Source organism: Lytechinus variegatus, chromosome 4 (assembly GCF_018143015.1).
Source record: "Lytechinus variegatus isolate NC3 chromosome 4, Lvar_3.0, whole genome shotgun sequence".
Lineage (NCBI taxonomy): Eukaryota > Metazoa > Echinodermata > Echinoidea > Temnopleuroida > Toxopneustidae > Lytechinus > Lytechinus variegatus.
In genome coordinates, this window is record NC_054743.1 from 41,771,726 (window position 1) to 41,794,864 (window position 23,139).

Consider the following 23,139-nt stretch of genomic DNA (forward strand, 5'->3'; position numbering starts at 1 on the left):
TGATTATGATGGTGACGGGATCGTGGTGGTGCTGGTGATGGTGATTGTGGATAATGTTGATGAAGAAGATGAAGATAGCAATGATGATGATGATGATTGTAATGACAGTATTTAAGTGTCTTTGATGTTGATATATACATGTACATGTATTTCCATTAAACTAATCATTATGCTTCGAAATTGACATTAACAGATAAGATTAAAAAATATCTTACAAAGGCATGTATATTTTCTAATACCTCTTTAATTTTAGATTGACAACCAGTTGTTTGATGCCTACTTCCCCAATGTATTACATGTGAATGCCCTTCCTAAGGATGTCCTAAAGAAGACTGGTCCCCGTCCATTTGTTGAAGTGTCAATTCTCAGGAGACAGATGCCAGAGTATGGTGCAGATACTATTAAGTAAGTCATGAGAACTGATACCTTACCAGTCTTGTCTGTTCCTTTGGAATTGTCTGAGCAGAGGAAAGAAGGACATTTTATTGAAAGTAATACCTCCTCTTCTTGATATATGTAGAGTTTTTATTTATTTATTTCATTTTTATTTGTTGGCAATGAAATGTACATGTACTGTACAATGTGTATATCAAACTGGTACAATTTGTAACAACACATCATGAACATAACATAATATACATATAGATTGAGCACCCACTGGAATTCCAAGGGTCAAATAAAGTTAACTGAATCACTGCAGTCAATAAACACCATTTGATCCTATACAGTACATGTAAGTACATTTACATTTCTGATCAAATATGTTGTATTCTACCCAGTTATAGAGGGATTGTAAAGGATACATGTATAGTGCATCACCTTTTTTTTTGGGGGGGGGGGGCTAACCATTCAAAGGTTCCTTCAAACCCAGCATGTAGAGATCTGCATCAAGTCTGACAAATTTTTGTGCATCAGAATAGCTATCACCCCATTGTTTAATCTAAAGCTATTTTATACAATGAATCACTACTTATTGAATTTCTATTTTAAGGTATTTCAAAGTACTGGTTCAGGAGGCTAGCTTGAAGGTTGACAATGGTTTCATCCTGTCTGTATTAGATGTCTTCTCACACTTACAAGAGGAACAAGACGAGGTGTGTGATGTATCCAATATTTTTTTTATAAATTATATACAGTTGTCCTCAAAATTATTCATACCCCTTGTGGAAAAACATTCTTTGGTAGATTCTTTACTTGTAAAAGCTATTATGATGTAACTTTCTTTGTATCTTTTGTCTGCTTGTTGCTAAGCATGATTTGACATATGAGCTGGCAAGTCTTCATTAGCATAATAATAGATAGGGTCGAAAGTTATTTTTTGCACTTGTTCAGAATTATTCATACCCTTGCCAATACCTCAACAAAAATGTCCTTTAATGACAATGTGCATTATTTTCACTGTCTGGGAATGTGATATTCTTTGTTCTATAGGTATTTCAAGATGTTCCAATGAATTAAATACCCTCTTTGTTAAACAAGCAATTAAACAATGATGGAAAATAGCATCTTTCTAAAAGGGTATAAATAGAGGAAAGCATTCTGGTTATTCTCAGTCTCTGATAATCATGGCCAAGAAGAACGAGCTCAGTGAGGACCTACGGCAACGTCTTGTGAATGCCCACATTGAGGGAAAAGGTTACAAGGCCATTTCAAAGCAGTATGACGTCCCTGTGGCAACAGTCCAGAGCGTAATCAAGAAGCACAAGAGGTACAACACTGTGAAGAACCTTAGTGGGCGTGGCAGGAAGTGCAAGGTGTCCCCTAAACTTGCCAGGAAAATCTGCAGAGAGGTCAACAACAACCCCCGGACCACAACCGAGGCCCTACTTGAAACGCTTGACCGGTCAGGGACGAAGGTGTCCCGGTCCACCATCGAGCAAGTCTTGCACAAAGGAGGTCTCCATGGACGCAGGCATCGGAAGACACCGTTGCTCAGGAAAAAACACCTGAAGGCTCGACTGGCCTTTGCTAGAGGTCATCTGAAGCAAAATCCAAGCTTTTAGTCAACCATCCCGTGGTCTGATGAGACAAAGTTGGAGTTATTTGGCCATATGGATGTTGAATACGTCTGGAGGAAGAAAGGGGAAGCATACAATCCAAAGAACACTGTGCCAACCGTCAAGCATGGTGGTGGGCACATAATGCTATGGGGATGTTTCTCTTCCAGTGGCACAGGGAACCTCGTTAGAGTCAAAGGAATCATGAAAAAGGAGGATTACATCCAGATCCTTGATGAGAACTTGAAGGAATCTGCCGAAAAAGTCCAGCTTGGCCCCAACTGGAAGTACCAACAAGACAATGACCCAAAGCATACCGCCAAGCTGGTGAAGAAATGGTTCAAGGACCATGATGTCAACGTCCTAGAATGGCCGAGTCAGAGTCCTGACCTGAATCCGATGGAGAACTTGTGGCGAGACCTGAAAGTCAGAGTGATGGCTAGGAACCCGACCAACCTGACCCAGCTTGAGGCCTACGCCAAGGAAGAATGAGCCAACATCCCGCAGGAGACGTGCAGGAAGCTTGTGGACACTTACAGGAATCGTCTAGAAGCAGTCGTAAAGAACAAAGGCTATGCTATTGACTATTAATGAAAGACATTGGACTCAGAAAACCTAGGGTATGAATAATTTTGAACATGACATTGTTTGAATATCTATGAATAAAATACCCCTGAAAAGAGAAATTTCTTGAATTGTGCATTGTTGTTATTCTTTCACTAGTAGGTCACACATAAATCATAGAGAAACTTGATAAAATGCATTCATTTCATCACAAACATGAAAAATCACAAATATCAACAAGGGTATGAATAATTTTGAGGACGACTGTATGTTTGACAAAATCTTTGCAGAGCCAATGTGTCATTTCTGCGATGATACTTTGAAATTTTAGAAGTTGCTTTTACACATTTACGATTTGTAAAAAAAAATTGCTCAAAAGTTCATTTTTGTTCATGCAAATGGCCTGTATTCTGAAGTCGGGTTTAAAGTTGTGGTTTAAGTATGGGAAGCCATAAGTATCAAATTTTTTATTAAGCTGTATGTTTCTTATGTTTACTGTGTTCTTTCCTGATTGATCGATGGTGAAGACAATCATCTACACTTCCTACACAATTATGAATGATTTGAGAGCTCAAGGAGCTGAAGTATGATATCTCTACTGTTAGTGATTGTGTAACAATTGGCTGTCCATACTTAAACATCACTTTAAACCCGAGTTTAAATGAAACCCGACTTCAGAATATGGGACATAGAGGCAATACTGAAGAGAATATAATTGAGTATAAATGTATTATGATATTGAAATAAATGAAGGAAGTATGGCGGACAGTTGTGTTCGTAATAAATCTTGAGGAGAATACAAATATTTTCAGATGATTATTTGCTTGTGTTCATGTACATTGTTTTCTATTGTCAAGATTTATTCTATTTTCTTTCTCTTGTATGTTATGTGTATTGTTTGAAAGTCATTGGAAGCATTTCTTGTATATTGTATGATCAAAGAATCAAATATTAAACAAAGGAAGAAAGAATGAATAAAAAAGAAAAAAGTAAATAAAACTTCATAAATAAATTTATTTTAAAAGGAAAAAAAGGCAGAAGTGTAAGATTAAATAAGTGTGTATTTTTTTTCTGTAGGTGCTATCATTACGTGCCGATCTGAACTACATCCAGAGCTCCCTTAAGGAGACATCTAAGACCATATCAAGCAGTACTGCTAACCCTATCTTCTTTGAATTCTTCCATCTATCTCCACTCAAGGTATAAACAGTTATCAATTTAAGAAGCATTTTTATCGGATTGTTTGTTAATTTTGCTCACAATTGCGACTGAAACTTTGCATTTAATTGGCTGGGAGATTTTTTTTGTCAACCGAGTGAAAATCATGGATATGTCGCTTCGTGAAGAGCTCACCATCTGAATTATGTTATCGACACATGTACCACTAGTTTGTGCAAAGATAATACACATAACGTTTTATGTCAGCCCTTAATTTGGCTATTCTCAAATGTTTTTGTGCGGGAACCACTCGGTTCCAGTATGCAATTGATTAATGATTGGATGATTTCCATGATGGGGATGAGTTTCAGTAATATGATTCGCATCACTTTTGTCACATTGAGTGTTGGATGGAGCCAGGTGAAGCATCTTGATTCACACTCTTCTGAATCCTGTATCATAGGACTGATTTTTATGATTATTACATTGTGCCATCAATCATACAAATCAACTGTACATTCAATCGCCATGCTTTGTGTCACCCCCCCCCCCCATCAAAACTTAACACATGACTTCAAATCAGCCATAGTCTAAACCACATCTTTTTTACCCCTCAGTTCATTGTGAGTCTCTCACTGAGCGGGGAGCCACACATAACCAATGAGAAGCCTTCATCCTTTCAACGAGATCTTGGGCGTGTCCTACTGGAGAGCATCGGATCCACCCTTACAGAGGTCACTGAAGTAGAACTCAAGTAAGTGATCAAGAAAGATCATGTGACTATTTTGAGATGTTCATAATTATACAGTGCAAAGTTTGCAGCAATCCCTCTCCCAATTTCTTACAAGTCTTGTCATAATTTTGCCATTTGGATTAGTAGTTCTCTAATAATAATAATAATGATATGCAACATTTATATATTGCTCAATACAATTGTATCTAAGGCTGCATACTACTGCACCGGCTTTAGCACGGCTATCTTGATTGGATGCTCGAGCATTCAAGGAATTCCTTCCTACCAGGTAACCATTTACTACACCTGGGTGGAAAGTTGCAATGACAAATTGCCAAAGGACGCGAGTGCTGCAGTGGGATTTGAACCCTGGACCTTGTGGTTCAAAGTCCGAACACTCATCTACTGAGCCACAATACCTCATTCTCAACATTCTTTTGTAATTTTTCTTTCAGGTTGGGTTACTTTGAGAGGAGGAATGCCCTCTTGACGACAGCGCAGCTGACGTCAGAGGTTCAGGCTCATTACATCTCACAGGGAATCAAACAAGCCTATGTGTTCATCCTAGGCTTGGATGTACTAGGGAATCCCTATGGGCTGTATAGAGACGTCAAGGAGGGCATCAGTGATCTCTTCTATGAACCGTATCTGGTAAGGATGGTGGTGATGGTGATGATAATTAATAATAGGCATTGTAGTGTTGTCTACCTAGAAATTCTATTCCAAGGTGCACAAGAAATATGGAATAAAGGAGAGAGTTTGGATGATGATTATGATAGTAACGGTGATAGTGATGGTGGTGATGATGATGATGATGATAAATGATGGTGATGAAGATGATGATGATGATGTCGATGAATATGATGATGATTACAATGATAATGATTGTGATGGTGACTGTGATGATGATGATGATGATGATGATGATGATAATGACAATTTATGATGATAACAATGATAGTGATGATTGTGATGGTGATGATGACGATAATGATGTTGATGATGATGATGATTATGATGATGATGATGATAATGACAATTAATGATGATGATTACAATGATAGTGATGATGATTGTGATTGTGATGATGATGACGATGATTATGATGATGGTGATGGATCATGATGGTCATTCTGATGAAAATAACGGTATTGCAGAAATTCGAAGATTGATTTATGAAGAACATTAGTTAGGTCACATTTTTTTGTTCTTGTTTTTCTCATTAGGGATTGATCCAGGGCCCAGGGGAGTTTGCAGAGGGTCTTGCCAAGGGTGTACAGAGTCTACTTGGACACACAATAGGTAAACACACTATCATCTTCAAAAGGTTATTCATATCTTTTCTTCCTCCCCATTTCTTGTCGAGATGTATCTTTTCCCATCCTATACTTCTTCCCCTCAGAATGTTTAACAAGTTTTTTTAGACTTGTAATTTAACGATTCTGAAATAAGGTAGTGAATTCAAAATTTATTTACACCACAATCTTTTGGACCATTTTGTAAGTTCTATTACATGTATAACATCCTAATAATTTGTTTTTATATCTCTAATAGGTGGAGTAGCAGAAGCATTTGGTGGTGTGTCAGGAACCTTGGGCAAGGCCCTCTCTGTTCTCTCCTTTGATGAGGATTTCCAGAGGGTCAGTATCAAAGACACATCTTTTCTCTTGATTGGGAAATCAAATAGAACTACATAGATGTTATTGGATTTCAATGAAGTCTAAAAAAAATTAATATTTTTGCATGTACCTTATGAAAATTTTGATATTTAATGCCCTGAAGATCATATGAGAGAAATTTAAAATTCCATAAACAGTATCATTTTTCAAGGTAGATACTTGCAATCTACTGTTTACACAATTTGCAAATTGCTGCAGTTTCCATTTTTATAAAGTAATTTGTGGAAATTACCATGGCAACATGGATCAACAACCAATCAAAGTTAAGGTTTCAGTGGTAATTACCAAGAAAGTGGCAAAGTTACCATAATTGTAAGTCTTTGTGAAATAGAGCCCAGAAGCTACTAGTACATGTAGTTGGTTAAAAGTAATGTGGCTGTGAAATTTATACAGACCCTTTTATTGTTATTAAACAGTTTGTTTGTTTCTGTTTAGAATCGAGAGAGACGTATGAGGAGACACCCAGACAGCTTTCCATTCCAGCTTCTCAATGCTGGCCAGGGTTTTGTCATGGTATGATCTTTTATCTGTTCACTTCCATTTCCCCTGAAAAGTAAATATTCAAGCTGCTAGTTATGCAGTCCTATGTTTAAGAAATCAGAGAATTTACAAAACTTTCTAAGAGACAATCAATTCTGTTTAAATCCTATGGGATAGTCTTTTGGTCTAGATCAGGGGTTGTAACATCTAGCAACCATGGGGCACATCAAGGGGTTCTACAATTCATTCCATTTTGTTGATTTTTTTCAGTCCGAGGGGAAAGTCTTGGGTCTATCAGGGGTGGTAACGTCCCCCATCTATGGGGCCTTTGAAGAGATTCTTCAGTCAATTCCATTTTGTTGGTTATGTTCAAATCCTTAGTGGGATAGTTATGTGTCTGTCAGGGGTGGGCACCTCCTCCAGCCATGGGGCCCATGAAGAGAATATCAATGGATCTTTCAATCAATTCCATTTTGTTAATTGTTCTTAAATCCTATGGGAGAGTCTTGGGTCTATCAGGGGTTGTAACATCCCCATCCATGTTGCACATGAAGGAGTTCTACAATTCATTCCATTTTGTTTATTGTGTTTCTTGTGTCTATCAGGGGTTGTAACATCCCCATCCATGGGGCCTTTGAAGGGATTCTTCAATCAATTCCATTTTGTTGATTGTTCTTAAATCCAGGGGATAGTCTTGGGTCTATCAGGGGTTGTGACGTCCCCTATCCACGGTGCCCATGAGGAGGGTATCAAGGGATTCTTCAAGGGAATCGGTAAAGGCTTGATGGGTCTCATCGTAAAGCCCCTCGGAGGAACTATTGATGCCATCACCCTGGTCCTGGAAGGTGTAGAGAGGGCAGCAGAGGCTGGAGAGCAGGTCGTAGGTCGGCTCAGGATACCCAGGTTCATCAATCCAAAACAGGTAAGATTTGATGTTGAAATCTTTTTACTTCTTTCTATCCTGTCTGCCTGGTGTGAGTGTGTGATTCAGTTTTTGTCTCACCTGCGAAGCAAAGTGAGACTGTAGGCGCCGCTTTTCCGACGGCGGCGGCGTCAACATCAAATCTTAACCTGAGGTTAAGTTTTTGAAATGACGTCATAACTTAGAAAGTATATGGACCTAGTTAATAAAACTTGGCCATAAGGTTAATCAAGTATTACTGAACATCCTATTAAAGTTTCATGTCACATGACCAAGGTCAAAGGTCATTTAGGGTCAATGAACTTAGACCATATTGGAGGAATCAACATCGAAATCTTAACCTGAGGTTAAGTTTTTGAAATGTCATCATAACTTAGAAAATATATGGACCTAGTTCATGAAACTTGGACATAAGGTTAATCAAGTATCACTGAACATCCTGCATGAGTTTCACGTCACATGATAAAGTTCAAAGGTCATTTACGGTCAATGAACTTTGGCCGAATTGGGGATATCTGTTGAATTCCCATCATAACTTTGAAAGTTTATGGATCTGATTCATGAAACTTGGACATAATAGTAATCAAGCATCACTGAAAATTTTATGCAAGTTTCAGGTCTCATGATTAAGGTCAAAGGTCATTTAGGGTCAATGAACTTTGGCCGAATCGGGGGTATCTGTTGAATTACCATCATAACTTTGAAAGTTTATTGGTCTAGTTCATTTAACTTGGACATTAGAGTAATCAAGTATCACTGAACATCCTGTGCGCATTTCAGGTCACATGACCAAGGTCAAAGGTCAATGAACTTTGGCCGAATTGGGTGTACTTTGAAAGTTTATGGATCTGATTCATGAAACTTGTACATAAGAGTAATCAAGTATCACTGAACATCCTGTTCGAGTTTCAGGTCACATGATCAAGGTCAAAGGTCATGTAAGGTCAATGAACTTTGGCCATGTTGGGGTTTTTTGTTGAATAACCATCATATCTCTGTAAGTTTATTGGTCTAGTTCATAAAAAGTGGACATAAGAGTAACCATGTATCACTGAACATCTTGTGCGAGTTAGAGTAGTATTCAAAGTCAGCACTGCTGCTATATTGAACCGCGTGATGCAGGTGAGACGGCCAGAGGCATTCCACTTGTTACAGACATGTATCGGTCAGATATAATTATTTATGTCTAGGACCATCTTTTAACGTCACCATCCAAAAGACACGACCAGGGCCAAAACCTCTGCATCAATTTGTAACTTCCCCACATAGCTTGGATTACAAACGCATGCTACTACACCAGCATTCTGGTCTCTGTAGATTCTTCATGTGAACACCTACAATGTGGCTCATAGTTCCAATTAAGTCCCAAGGCATTTTTTTTTTGTTTTTATAACATTAAATGTTAATTCTGACTTTAAAATGAACATTTTTGGAAATCAAATTATCTGAAAGAGTACCTCTATGTTTTCCTAGTGTTTAAACGTGATGTTGGAAAGTGAACTGACAGCAAACATTTCTTTAAGACAAACTTTTTCCTACTACCCAGAGTTTTAACAGATTTTGAACAGTATGTACATTTCTTGTTTGAGTGAACCTTAAATTTTTTATTCTATCTAGTAGTTACGTAGTAAAATTGAATCAGTAATAAACCAGTTTATTAAATTTACCTCAGGGCAATTCAATAAAGTAGGGATGTCCAATCCTCCTTGTATGTGGGACTTTGCTGAAATAATTTGTGTGTTTCCTTGTTCATTTGAAAGTTTGAAAATGGCAAAAGCTCTTATGCCATCATAGCTAGAGTAGTTTGTTTGATCAATTCAAAGAAGAGAAAAACTTGTTGGAAGTACAACGGGGTTGAATATTTTATGGAATCGCTCAATAGGAAATTCTTTATTACTTCCATCACTATTCAAAGTCGACTCTCCCTTTTTTTCAAACTGTTTCCTCTCTTCAGGGCCTGACTCCATACTCCCCATACAGGGCTGTCGGTAACAGCATCTTACACAATATCAGACGCAAGGAAATCTACAACACTGATATCTACTATGCACATGCCACTGTGTCATCGGACAGTACTCCGGATGTGGTACTCATCACGACAAGGTTAGAGTCGGTCAGTCTATCAGTCAGTGGTCCAGACTCGGGTACCTAGTCCAAAGTTTAGAGCCGTGTATTTCGTGCAGGAATCCCAAATGCGGCCTTTCATTCCCAATGCTCACGCTTTATCCTAGACAAAACAATGGGGAATGCTGGGGAGCCATTCAGAAAAGACGCATGGTGCCTTTCAAGGTGGGATGCCTGGTAAAAGACGGAGCACAAGCTCTTGACAGGGTACCTTATCTGGTTTGGTTCCTGTCGAATAGGGGTTGCTGTATTCAGTTCACATTCACTCGGTCATCACCCATCCAATTCCCTCCCGTCTGCATGATTCAGTGCTGCATAATCTAACCAGCCCTCGTACTCCCCACCTCTTCATTGCTTCTCTGGCTATCCCCTCCACAAACTGCCTACCTTGAGCTCAGAAGCCCTTCTTAAAGGCTAATAGTGTAGGAAATATCAATTGAAATTTTATTTTCAATACATACACTAAGAATCTTTTTAACAGTGATTTTTTGAAAGGACGTGCTCTGCATCTGTGTAACAAAAAGTGGGAAGTTGGGGTCGATCAAAAGGTATGTAGTATGTGCACTTTCCAAACAACGTGTCAGTTATAAGCATTATAATTTTCTTTTTCAATTATTGTGTACATCCAATGTGCACGTTTTAAGGAAATGGACACATTAAAAAAGGCGTCAAGTATTCACACATTTACACATTACATTTAGCTACATACATGTATACCCCTATGTGAAGCAACCTCCATATGAAACATAAAAGTAACAGTTTTTCCCCAGCCCTTGTCTCTGATAGCATTTTCACTGCACTCTCACCTTTCAATGGGGGGGGGGGTAGTGTCATGGATTCCAAACCTCAGTCATGCTACTACATTCCTTTGGCAAGATATCAATCAACATATATGGTACTTTTCCCAAATGAAGTATATGGGTAAACTTGCAGGAATATTCATTCATTCCTTGAAAGGCTTATGCACCATGGGACGGCCAGCCAGGCTAGAGCCAGGGTAATCAAACAGCACATTGAGCACTCCTCCTTGTGGATCTGTATATTCTTCAAGTTGCATTGTAATTAGTACATATCATTATTACTGAACACTTTGTATTACTATGGTTTATTATCTAGGCGGGTCTTGGTCCTAGAGAAATGCCGTTGGTCTGGAGGTTGGGACCTGGAGCAAGGTGATAGGTTCAAGACCATTCTCACCTTACCAAAGAAAGATGGCAATAAAATCATCTTTACTGCTGTGGTAAGTCACCAACATTCTTTTGTAACTGTGATTATTAAAAATGCCTGTTAGCGTTTTCCAAATTTTGTATTTAGATTTTAAACAAAGGTTTTTCCTGGCAACATAAAAGCTTGCAATAGGTTGTCAGAAGATTGCTAGAGATCATATCAACTAATAGACATACATTTACCTTGTTACTAGGTTTCTAGAAAAGCAAAGTGCATGCATATTGAGTTTACCAGCGGACATGCATTCGTTTGTTTTCACTGTAACATAATATTTGGCATATTCTACCAAAGTAGCAACATGGTACTTGTAATCGAGGTTAGAATTCAAGAATCACAATCAACAACTATGCCATCTTTGATCGATCGGATCAATCGTAACTCTTTGTAAGATGGGTCCCTGGGATTTACATTTTATGCAATGGAACCAGTAACGCTTAATAATGTATTAAATCATGTATTATTCCTACATGTATTTACTTTAGTAAATATTTTTTCTCTGATTTTCAGCATGAAGGGAAGCAGAAGAAGAGAGAGATTGTTTGTCAAAATGCAGAACTTTGTCAGGTACGTTTAAGTAACATATTGATTCCCATGACGATATGAAGATATCTGAGGCATGTTGCAGGAATAGTTGCAATAAAATGCAACTCTCTGAAAAATCATATACATTGTAATGAAGAAGAGAATTCTTTTTGGTGGGAAATATTGTGTTGGTGTGATGTTACATGTTGATGATAACGGTTATGATACATGAACTCATAAATAAAGAAATAGATCAAAAGTAACAATAGTTTCATATCTACCCTATAGTGTGAAATAACTTCATAAAGTATAATCATTACAAACAGAACTTTCATGATCATGTCTTAAATCAAATTCTTCATTAAGTTTTTCCTTCTTTTATCTTTCTCCAGTGGGTGCTCGTCAGGCTGGAAGAAGCCCTCCGCAAGTTCCAGGAGGAGAAGAATCGGATTGTGACCATCTAAAGGTCCTGCTGGCTCCAAGGAGCTCTGTCTCCAGGTCAGATGGTGGAGAATGCTGGAGATGAAGAGGGGGAACTGGAGACAGCATGAGGTTTTGAAAGGCGGTGTTTTATAAAAACTTAAGCAGTTTTTAGGGGGAGTTTGATAAAGGTTGCTTACCAAGTACCAGGCGTTGTGCATGTACATCACCCTGAGAGGAATTAGTCTCCAGGTGAGGTGCTGGAGAATGCTGGAGACAAAGAAGGAGAAGTGGAGACATCACACAGAATCCGATCATGAAAGATGATCATAAACTAGTTAGCATCAATTTTTACGGGGAGTTTTACACATGTTACTTACCAAGTAACAGTTGTTTTACAAGAAGAACCAGTTTTGTGACCAACAGAGGTGATGTAATGCTCCACCTGTCATATCATGTGGCAGTGATTATCTCAGGCCAAGCATTGTCTGTGATGAGATTGATATTTTTTGTGGGATATATTTCTTTTCTTTTCTTTTTTTTTTTGGTGTTTCAGAAAGAAAAAAAAATTGCTTCATCTTAACTGTAATTTGGTGCAATGTTTACTTTCTTTAATAATATTAGCTTTCAACTGCTATGGAAAGTTAGAAGAAGCTTTGTCATCCCATCATAAACATACATGGTTCTCTTTTTGTTGATAGGAGGAATGGCCTAGATTTTTGTTTGTATGTTCATTGTTACAAAGGCCAGGAAAATAGATACAGATCGAGATGTAGAATATGCAAAGAACGTGGCAGATGAAATATGATAAGAAGTTGAGGAATGTATGTACTTGTGATTTGAAATATCGTATACATTTTCATGAGGAGATTATGTAGATTTGGCATTTGTTTTGTTTATACATGTATGTGCTTCAAAGTTGTGTACTTCTCTTACCTTCTATGTGATTATTCTGACTTAAATCCCAAGACAAAAATAGTAGATGGAGGAATATAATTGATGCGAAGTGGATGATTGTTTCTTTCAATGATAAAGATTTGTTTATCCTGGAATGTTAAAAATTGTGATCCTCCTCATGGTTAGGAATTTATGCCTTGCATATATCAAGGAATATATTTCTTGAAAGACATAGTTTCCTCTATGTTTCAAAGCAACAGAGCTGTACATTTATACTGCTTCTTATATTGAAGAACAATCCCTTTTTGTACTGCTCAAATTAAAGTATTGGACAAGCTGGTGAATTCACTTGGTTTTAGCAACCTTTTCATTGAAAAACAATTGTTCCAACTTGTGGCTTTGATCATTGCTCAAGCCATATTTTGCAGTGACCTCTCATCATTTTGATTGAAATATCTTTTGTATTATTATGGAGATGGATCCCTTTATTAAGGCTGACCGCTTTCTTTGTAATATACTTCAACATTAAAAAAAACGTATTGCCAAATGAGTGCAGCTGCATTTAAGTCTTGCAAATCAAAGTATTCAACTTTTTTTATTGTAAACTGAAAGTAAAGGGAGGCAAAACTCACAATGCAACTCATCATTGTCTTACAAAGGTAAAGTTTGAAAATGGCAAATCTTGTTTGTGTTTGTAGGAATATGTATTTGTATGGTTTGCTGTTGTATTTTAGAGATATAATGTACCTGGTAACTGCCATGTTAAAATGCTGATGGTGAATGTTAAAATGCCATGTTAAAATGCTGATTGTGAATGTAAACGTTGAGCAGGCCAGGGTCCACAAGGGATAGCGATCAATCGTATGCTTGATTTCCATAATGAATTGTACATTGTAGTTAATGCAATCAATTGTAAAAAAAAAATCTATGATTTTTGCTAAGCTCTGTGTTTCAGTCCCTTGGGCACCATTCATGAAGCTTGTAAGCTCTGACAAGTTTTTTTTCTTTTGACAGATACTGTAGCCCGCATTCTGAACTCTAATTTAACTTCCACTATGGTCTGAAGTTGTGGTTTAACTATGGAAAGCCAAATGTGACATCAGTATCTAGAATCAGATGATACATTTATCATTATATATTATATTTGGCATTTAAATCATTTTAAAAAATCTGTAAATTGATAATGATGATGGTTTTCTTCACCGTTATACCATGAGAAGGAAGGATCCAAGTAAACACAAAAAGTATTAAAGTTTAAACAATCTTTTGTTATGATAGCTTTGTAGCCAAGTTTAATGAATAATAAATAATACAGGATTTGTATAGTGCACGTAAAGTATCCACCTTGCTAGGTGCTCAAGGCGCTCCTATATTACCCCGGCTAAGCGAGTCTACCGATTCCGGTACTCACAACTTTTGAGGAATTACTTCCTGCCGATACCCATTTACCTCACTTGGGTTGAGGGCAGCACAATGTGGGTACATTTCTTGCTGAAGGAAAACACGCCATGGTTGGGAATTGAACCCACGTCCTTCAGATTGAAAGACGCGAGTCTTAACCACTAGACCACAACGCCCCAAGAAGTTTAGTCACGATCTAGATCATGATTTAAGATAAACTAGAGTTCTGAGAGTATGAGCCATTACTAACAGTCAGATATGGTATGATGTAATGATAATGGGTAGATAATGATTTCCTTGTTATATTTTTTTTTAAATTCCCTAATGTAAAAATGTACTATTTACTTGTTTACAATTAATTTCATTTGAATGGTTTTTCTTGTTTACTATTCAGATAGAAGCAGTCTATGTTATATGTTTTATATGTTTCGATAGATTGAATCCAACATGTATAACTCTCAATATAAATGCTTTGTTTTTTGTCTTTGATGAATATCTAAAAGTATGTGCAATGGGTCAACTTACTATTTTTTTGTCAAATTCTAGACCTGATAATTACGCAACTCATCTCATGAATTGGACATATATTGTGCCAAGTTATGTACATGTATTCCAATTGACTGCTGCATGATGAGAAATCCAATGGACTATTTTTTTTAATATACCGGTATACATTTCTTTTAAAAGGCAATGCATAGCACTGACAAAATAAGGGTACATCTGGGCTGATCTAAAACAAACCTCAATTTAAAAGATAAGAGTTAGGGGTGTGATTTGCTAAATAGTCACAAAATTGATGTTCGTATTGTATTAGCCTACTTTAAGTTTGAATTATTGATATTGGATAGAATTGGTGATAAATTTTTTGAAGTTGAAAAAAAAAGCTTAAAGTTTTTTCCTATTATTCATCTCATGTATATCACATGAATATTCAGTATTTATATTTTAAACCCTTATTATTACTGCTGTCTAAGGGTGATAATGTCAAACAAGAAGGAAAATTTAGGTTTATTTGCATCATTAACACTTGAGCTAAGGGTGAAGTTTTGCTGATTTTATTACCTTGATCCTAAATACTGTTTATATAATGTCTAGTGTTCATGGTAATTTAATAGAAAGTGACTGCATTTTCATATAGATAGAGGCTTTTGCTTGAGGTTGTATTATACTTTGTGCAATATTTGTAATTGTACTTTGCGTGAGATTTCTTTCTTTCTTTGCTTTCATGAGAGAATTCTGAATTCCCATTCTCTATTTGTATTCCTAACGGTTTTTTTTAACAAGTATCGGTAATGAAAATGATAGAACTTCATTGCATTGACTTTCTCTTGCATCAGATCGGCCATTTAAGTTACCCTATGGGTAGTGTTAAAATAAAAATAATCTGAAGAAAAATTGGAATACTAGTATGTATATGTGTTAGGAAAGTTATGCACACCTGGAGAGGAATGAATTGATTTAAGATTTTTGTTTGTTGTAAGTGATTTATCAAGTTCATTTTTCTGCCTTGGCATTAATCTACATTTGCCACTCTTCACCCAGGTGTTAATCTGTTTGATGATCATGTAACTAATCAATTTGTTGTTATGAAAGAAAATGTGAAATGGCAGTCTTGTTTATAGCATACATGCGCACTTTAGTTAAGTCTTATGCAGTTTGTACATGTAGAAGAGAAATTGACGAAGATTTATAAAAGACAGGAGATAATGTGCACTAATGCAGTGAGTTCCAGTCTCATCAAAGGACTTGATTCCTGTGACAGGACATTAATCTGCTTTTGCCACTCTCGACCCAGGTGTACCCAGTATGAATAAAGTATTTGCATGGTGTGCTGATATTTGTGAGCATTTCCCAATGGTTCTTTGCTGGATTTTTCCTCTAGTCGTGGAGAATGTGTATATGTTGTATACAGGCAAGCCAAAATCCTGTGATATGGATAATTGTTTAAGATAGAATTTATGTGACTCGTACCCCAGACAAATATACTATCATATGATATTTTATGATATTCTACAACATTCCTTTCATTTTTCATCAAATATCTATGCATTCATGTTGCTAGGGATGTATATGTACATGTATGTACGTTTCAGGTCTAACGGGCTCTAGCATGTTAGTACCTTTAGCATATGAAATACTAGAAGGCAGAAAAATTAAATTGTTTCGTGCGATCCCTTTCTGATGTTTTGAAGTGATAAAAAGGGGAATTTTCTTCCTTTTCTTTAAAGTAGTTTCATCAAGTTTGAATGACATCAATCTCAAACAGCAACAAAAACAGTCCAACAGATTAGCTAGCATTAGCAAATATATCATGTCAGATTCTGGCAACTATTACATGAATGGAATTGCTCTTCAGTATTTTTAAAAGTCTATCATCCTTGCTTTCGGCTCATAGTTTATTTTTTGATAGACGTAGATAGCGGGGTGTGATCATACTTTAACTTTGGGCTTCTAAAGCTTTGCATTTTGACAACTCATCAAATGTATGCAATGTATGTACAGATAATTTTATGTCGTAGAATTTTATTGTTAAAGATATACATGTATTATACTGGACATCGAATATGAAATTTTAAGTGTCATAATCAGTTGGCAATGGGAGGATTTTTCCCACCTTTCTTTTTTTATGTAGCTTTTGTTTGTCCAGTTAGCCTGTGAGCAGACATGAGGATTAAGTCTTGTCAGCGATGTTCTCTAGAATTTGTTATAAAGCTACTGAAATTCTTGCTTCTAATTGGCTGAGTTTAGATTTGTTAGTGAAATCACTGACATGCTTTGTGAAACTATCCCCTGATTGCTGAAGTTTATTTTCACTGCCCCCCCCCCCCCCAGGAGTAGTGTCCAGAAGCAACACTTACTATGGTAGACACGATTATTATAAGCCAATATGAATAGTGGTCATGATCATAGATTTGTATCTATTGTTGTTCAGTTGCATGATAGTAGTGTCTACATACTGTAACTTGTGTAAAATAAATATAAGTTAAATTTCATCTGTGTTTGAATTATATCCATGTGCATAATATGTGTTTGTATGATTATTAGTTAAATTCCATAGTCAGTACTTTCAATACAAACAAAACAAGCTATTGTACACAGAATCATGAAAAGATGCTACACCTGTAGCTTACCTATACATTGTAGCAGTGAGACTGTAGGAGAAAGGGAAAACAGAAGTTTGCTTTAGCTAGAATATTGAGCAGAATTTTTCTGTAAAAAAAAGGATTTGTACATGTATAAGAGCTTTAACATAGAATGTTGTTTCCAAACAGTAGATATGACAATGAAAAAAGAAATGTACATAGTTATATATTGAAAATACAAACATATATTTATAATTGTGTGTAAGCTGTAATCTTAAGAAATAATGGAGAAACAGTGTCCAATTAGCTTGTATTAAGTATATGTGAAAATTTCTGCGAGAGATTTATTTGCACAGTGTTTGATATAGAATAGAGGGCAACTTGTTTGTTCATATGAGAAAGGCATTTGTTATTGTCCAAAATGAAAGTATTATATCAATTTGAGAGAGATTTATTGCTTGTTTATATTGAATTTGGTCGGATAATGATTTTAGAAATGATGTTTAAGTGTATTACAGAGCGTTTTAATTGTTTTTGGAATCAAAAAGATGTTATAATACAAATAATGCACATCTAGAAGGGCATTAGTATGAATTTTATGCACCTTATCAACAGTTCTGTTTCAAGCTACATTGTGACAAGTGTGTACCATTGCCCAAGCAAAATGATGTGCATTATTTGTTTTATTAGATAGTGATGTGGATCCTTGTTATTTAATAAACCATTCTCATCTCGGAGCCATGACTAGTTCATAGATATCAGCTAATCATTTTATTAGGATCCATATCACCATTTCATAAGAATTCGTAATGCCCTCTTGAACAGTCATTATAACTTACTTTCTAGTAGGGAGAAATTAAATCTTATTTTTTGAAAAAGTTTTAAAATGGATAGTTTCATTACTGTTGCCTTTGTTTGCCTGTAATTATTATGTAGTCTTTATGTGATTAATATGTAGTATAAATGATGTCATAATTCTACAATTCACATTTATGTATACCGGTACCTAGACTTGAGTTTGTTGTTGTATGACTGTTATAAATGAAAGTTGATGTAAAACAAAATTATATTAAAGTTCAAATCTTTTCCCTGCACATTGATGATGATTTCATATTTATTTTGTTGTTCACTATAATTGTACCCTACCAACTTTAAATGTGTTAGTGCTATTTTTTGTATACATGGACTTGCTAAAGGGTAAATTATACAGTATCTAAGAGAAATTATGTACATTACCTTTACAAATATAAGTTTCAAACAAGATGAATATTACATGACAAAGCAGTGATAGACTGTACTCCTTGCAGCATATTATCTTTCCCATTTTATCATCTTATACTCATTTCCACTGCTTGTCAAAGTATATACCATCTTTCTAAAAAAATACTGACTTGTTGTCTCCTTTCTCCAATTTAGAATACTGATAGGAACAATTAGCAATTAATATATACTAGGTGTATTTCGCAGACCAGATTATTTTTGAAAATATAATCTAACAAAAATGGATGCCAATATCAGATACCATACTTTGTTGATAAATATAGCAAAATGTTCCTGCAATTATAATAATTATTTTCCCTGCTATTTTTCTTTTTTATATGTGCCACAAAGTGGTGCTTTTTATTTTCTGGTAATAAATGCTCTGAATTTGATGTATTTATTAAGTTTTTCCAAAACCTAATCTAATTTCAAATATAGAACTGGTGTAATAACTTTGTAATGTTTTAATTTTAGATACATTTTTTATTTCAGCTTCTATGATTTCCATTCTTATATGATACATTGAAATATTACAAAATTAAGTAGGATTATATACATAGGGTTTACTGATAGAACTTCCAATGTTATTTATGAAATCAAATTTGCAAGGTTTCAATATTTGCATAAGGTTTATAGATCCCATCAAAAAATGTAACAGAGATATTCAAACTATGATTCTCTCTTTCTCCTTAGAATTTTTATCCACAAATAATACACATCAGTTTTGGTTTGGAGTTTTCAAACAAGTAGTCAAAATGATTGATAAAATAAAGATATTACACCTCAAGCAAACAGAAACATTTTTCCCATCAATTTGTAAAATATGTTTGACACATGATTATATCAATAGTAAGTTCCTGAATATGATTATTTCCATTTAATGTTTGTGTTTCAAATTTGACTATTGATATAAGAAAATATCACAGATGAATGCAATCTCTTTTTACCAAATTAAATTGAAAATAAGATTTGAAGAGATTTTGAAATAGTCTACAGAGGATTTTAATGAATAAGGATTTGGTCCTTAGACACAAAAATAATTCAAAAATTAGTAGTAATTTTGAAGCCTATAGGGCAACATTCATTCTTAAATTGACTGTCTCAAATCCTTTCATCATTGATCCAAACATACTTGATGTTTCAAAATAGAAGTATATATATGTTCTCAATCTCAGCAATTATGTGCTAATATACCACCATTTTGTTTCAAATATTGTATTAAGCTTTCTTTTGATGGTTTACTTTTCATGTGCATCTGGATTATTTACCTATCAGACATTCCTAAATATTGGTCATTTAATCATTGTTTAACTTGTCTCTTTTGTCATTGAATTGGTGATGCTGATAATGAATATGTTTATATCAATAAAGAAATTGTATTGCAACAAAATTGTAGTGAGATATACTATTATTTGATGTTGGATGAGTTAATTATTCTAGAGTGTCGTAAACAGGGGTATATGTTGTCCAGACCGGCCCCAAGGCCACATTTTGCCGGCCTCTGCCTCTGGAGAAGGTTTTCTCCTGGGGCCTTGTGACTCAGAACATCCCTTTTGACTACATCCTTGATTGTGGTAGGTGTCAAGTGGATTGCACCTACTGATTGTGGACTTCATGATAATAAATAAATAATATGGGATTTATATAACGCTCATATTCACCTTGTAAGGGGCTCAAGGCGCTCCTTTATTACCCCGGCTAAGCTAGTCTACCGATTCCGGTGCGCACAGCTTTTTGAGGATTTACTTCCTGCCAATACCCATGCACCTCACCTGGGTTGAGTGCTGCACAATGTGGGTAAATTTCTTGCTGAAGGAAAATATGCCATGGTTGGGAATCGAACCCACTTCCCTCAGGTTGAAAGATGAGTCATAACCACTAGACCGTGACGCCCCCACTTGATGTTAAAATCAAAAGGAAAAAATGGAATTCTTGAAAACATTTTGGAAATATTGATATTTTATTCTTATTAAATTTCTTCTATACACTTTGCTTTTATCATCCCTTTTGACTACATCCTTGGTTGTGGTGGGTGTCAAGTGGATTGCACCTACTGAAGGAGATTGTGGACTTCATGATAATAAATGAATAATATGGGATTTATATAACGCTCATATTCACCTTGTAAGGTGCTCAAGGCGCTCCTTTATTACCCTGATGGCTAAGCTAGTCTACCGATTCTGGTGCACACAGCTTTTTGAGGAATTACTTCCTGCCGGTACCCATGCCCCTCACCTGGGTTGAGTGCTGCACAATGTGGAGCTATCTATGTGGAGCTATATGAGCTATCTGCCATTTATATATATACATATATAGGCCTATATATATTCATGATTACGTTAGATGCCCTTTCATAAACTTGAAAACAAACACCGGCTTGGTATCACCCTTTAACTATAACAAGTATTATCCACAGACTGTGTATTTTAAAAAGGCATAAAAATCTTTCATCATATTATATGATAATACACCAACGCGCATGGAATTCGCATTATGTCTTGTTTTCCTGTAATTTCGCTCCAGTTGGTTTGTAAATATTCACGGACTTTAAACCCAGCGCCCCGGGCACCAAAGAAACTCCTTTTTTAGAGTACCGTGACAAACTGGTTTTCACAACCTACTTTTCACACCTTTTCTGGCCCGTTTTTCACGATGTAGGAGGCGGTCTAAGCATACAGCCGCATCTCTATGGTCTAAGTATACATGCTCTGGCAGTACACTGACCGACGGGTCGTTCAACTGCTTGTGAAATTCGTAGGAAAATATATATTATATTTAAAGCCTGTTTCATCCAAGAATGAATTGAAAAGACATTTCCCGGCATTATGGGATTATTATACTAAAATTTCATTTAAAGAATATACAGCTATTCCATGAAATGTGTACGTCCGACCCCCTATTATGTGGGACCTTCATGAAATTATCTGTCTCTGATTTCTGGTTGTTTTGACAGTCTGTAATGTTCTCAAAGGACCATGACTTGGCCAGTTTATGAAGTCAAGTAAAACTTGAGAAAATGGGGTCGGACGTACAAAAAGGTTGGTCATTTTATGGAATTGCCCTATGATGAATATGAAAAGAATAAGGTGAAAATAATAGGTTAACAAGAATTAGAGGAAGGGAGAACCATTTATGAGGGCGATGGAGGTAAAGAAAAACTAGGGGGACTGGAAATTAGAGAGTTCTTGACCTAAAAGAAAGAGATGGAATTAGATTAATAGAGTGAAGAACAAATTTCAAATTGAGAATAAGACGAGAGAGACCAAGTTATGCGGTGTTTTAATTATAGTTATATAATTCGATAGTATACATAATTATGTTTCAGTGAAGCTGATTGTAATTGCATATGCCATAAATATAATTTTCCTCACGGACAAGTTGAAAGTGTCATGTGAAAACAAACGAATATATAATTTTGAATGGTATGACAACAAAATCAAATAATTGCAAGCTAATATGTAGGAACATTTTCACCCCTTAGCTTGCCTTTTTATTAGGTATAGATCAAAATGACTTTGATGATAAGGAATGAATTATACAGTATTAAACTATTATTCCATTACCGTAGAACCTGTATTTGTATCTAAATTTTGCGCCATCTCTCTGAAAAAAAAGAAGAATTCCACTATCATAATGGTATCGCATATTAAAAGGAGTAGCTAATACATATGGCCATAGACATTATAATATCATAATGAATCAATAAAAAGGGAAAAGTTGTCGTTATCTTCTCATGTAGACTTTGCTGATTGATGTTTCACTTTTCATGTGTTGCACGCGCGGCTTCGAGAGCCCCCCCCCCCTTTTTTTGAGGGGGGGGGTCACGAGCTGCATTTTATTCAGCTTCAGTGTTTTGACTTCTATATTACAGTGGTTCCCAATATGACGTATTAATTGAAAGTGTGCTATCAATTTTATAGAATAGATCGGCTGCCGACTATATAGAGAGCAAGCATAACTCGGGGAAAGTAAAAATGTATAAATAAAATATTGAGATTGGATCCTGTTGCCTGCACCGGTCAGGAATATATCAATACTGAAGATATAACATGGACTTTTAATGCAACAAGTCATTTTTTGCTCACGAACTATCAACGTTACCTCGTCTTTCGTATTTTCCACATAATGGTCATGGTACGTAAAGACTATAGATTCATTATAGATATACATCTTTAAAGAAACTACCACATATAGCTAGCTTGTGTATCCCTTTATTTCAGGGGGGGGGGGGGCGGGGGATGCCTATTTCCTGGATATTGCTTTAGTTTCCATGGCAGTTTAGACACGAATATGATATTTTTTTACTTTATAACCGTACCATCAGTTTTCTGCCATGTTTGTTCCTACTCCAGCCCCCATCTTCATTCCAATCGCAGCCTCACTGCCCATGGCCATCTCGCCCTCGATCTCCCCCGTCCCTCCCGACCTCCTTGACATTGGTCACACCCCACTCAATGTCAGATATGGCAGGATGTCAAGCATGGTGTGGTTTCGAAACAAACTTTTGACACCTTCCCATAATATTCTTTCAAATCCCTCTGTACGCTTTAAGAGGTCGTGTATGTTTAAAGAACAAGTCCATCCCTTCAAAAAGTTGATTTGAATGAAATAGAAAAATCCAACAAGCATGGCATTGAAATTTTAATCAAAATCGGATGTAAAGTAAGAAAGC

The 23,139-nt window shown here is 36.0% G+C and overlaps 1 protein-coding gene across 1 annotated transcript; it reads left to right on the forward strand.

Annotated features, from left to right (window-relative positions):
* The first annotated feature begins 260 nt into the window (after positions 1 to 260).
* On the forward strand, positions 261 to 14,090 carry LOC121414076 (vacuolar protein sorting-associated protein 13A-like). The gene is made up of 13 exons (XM_041607130.1): positions 261 to 405; positions 992 to 1,094; positions 3,639 to 3,761; positions 4,337 to 4,473; positions 4,908 to 5,103; positions 5,679 to 5,754; positions 6,007 to 6,092; positions 6,567 to 6,644; positions 7,297 to 7,533; positions 9,488 to 9,636; positions 10,774 to 10,897; positions 11,392 to 11,448; positions 11,799 to 14,090. The coding sequence occupies exons 1-13, from the start codon at positions 377 to 379 to the stop codon at positions 11,868 to 11,870; spliced, it is 1,467 nt and encodes a 488-aa protein (XP_041463064.1). The 5' UTR covers positions 261 to 376; the 3' UTR covers positions 11,871 to 14,090.
* The last annotated feature ends 9,049 nt before the right edge of the window (positions 14,091 to 23,139 follow it).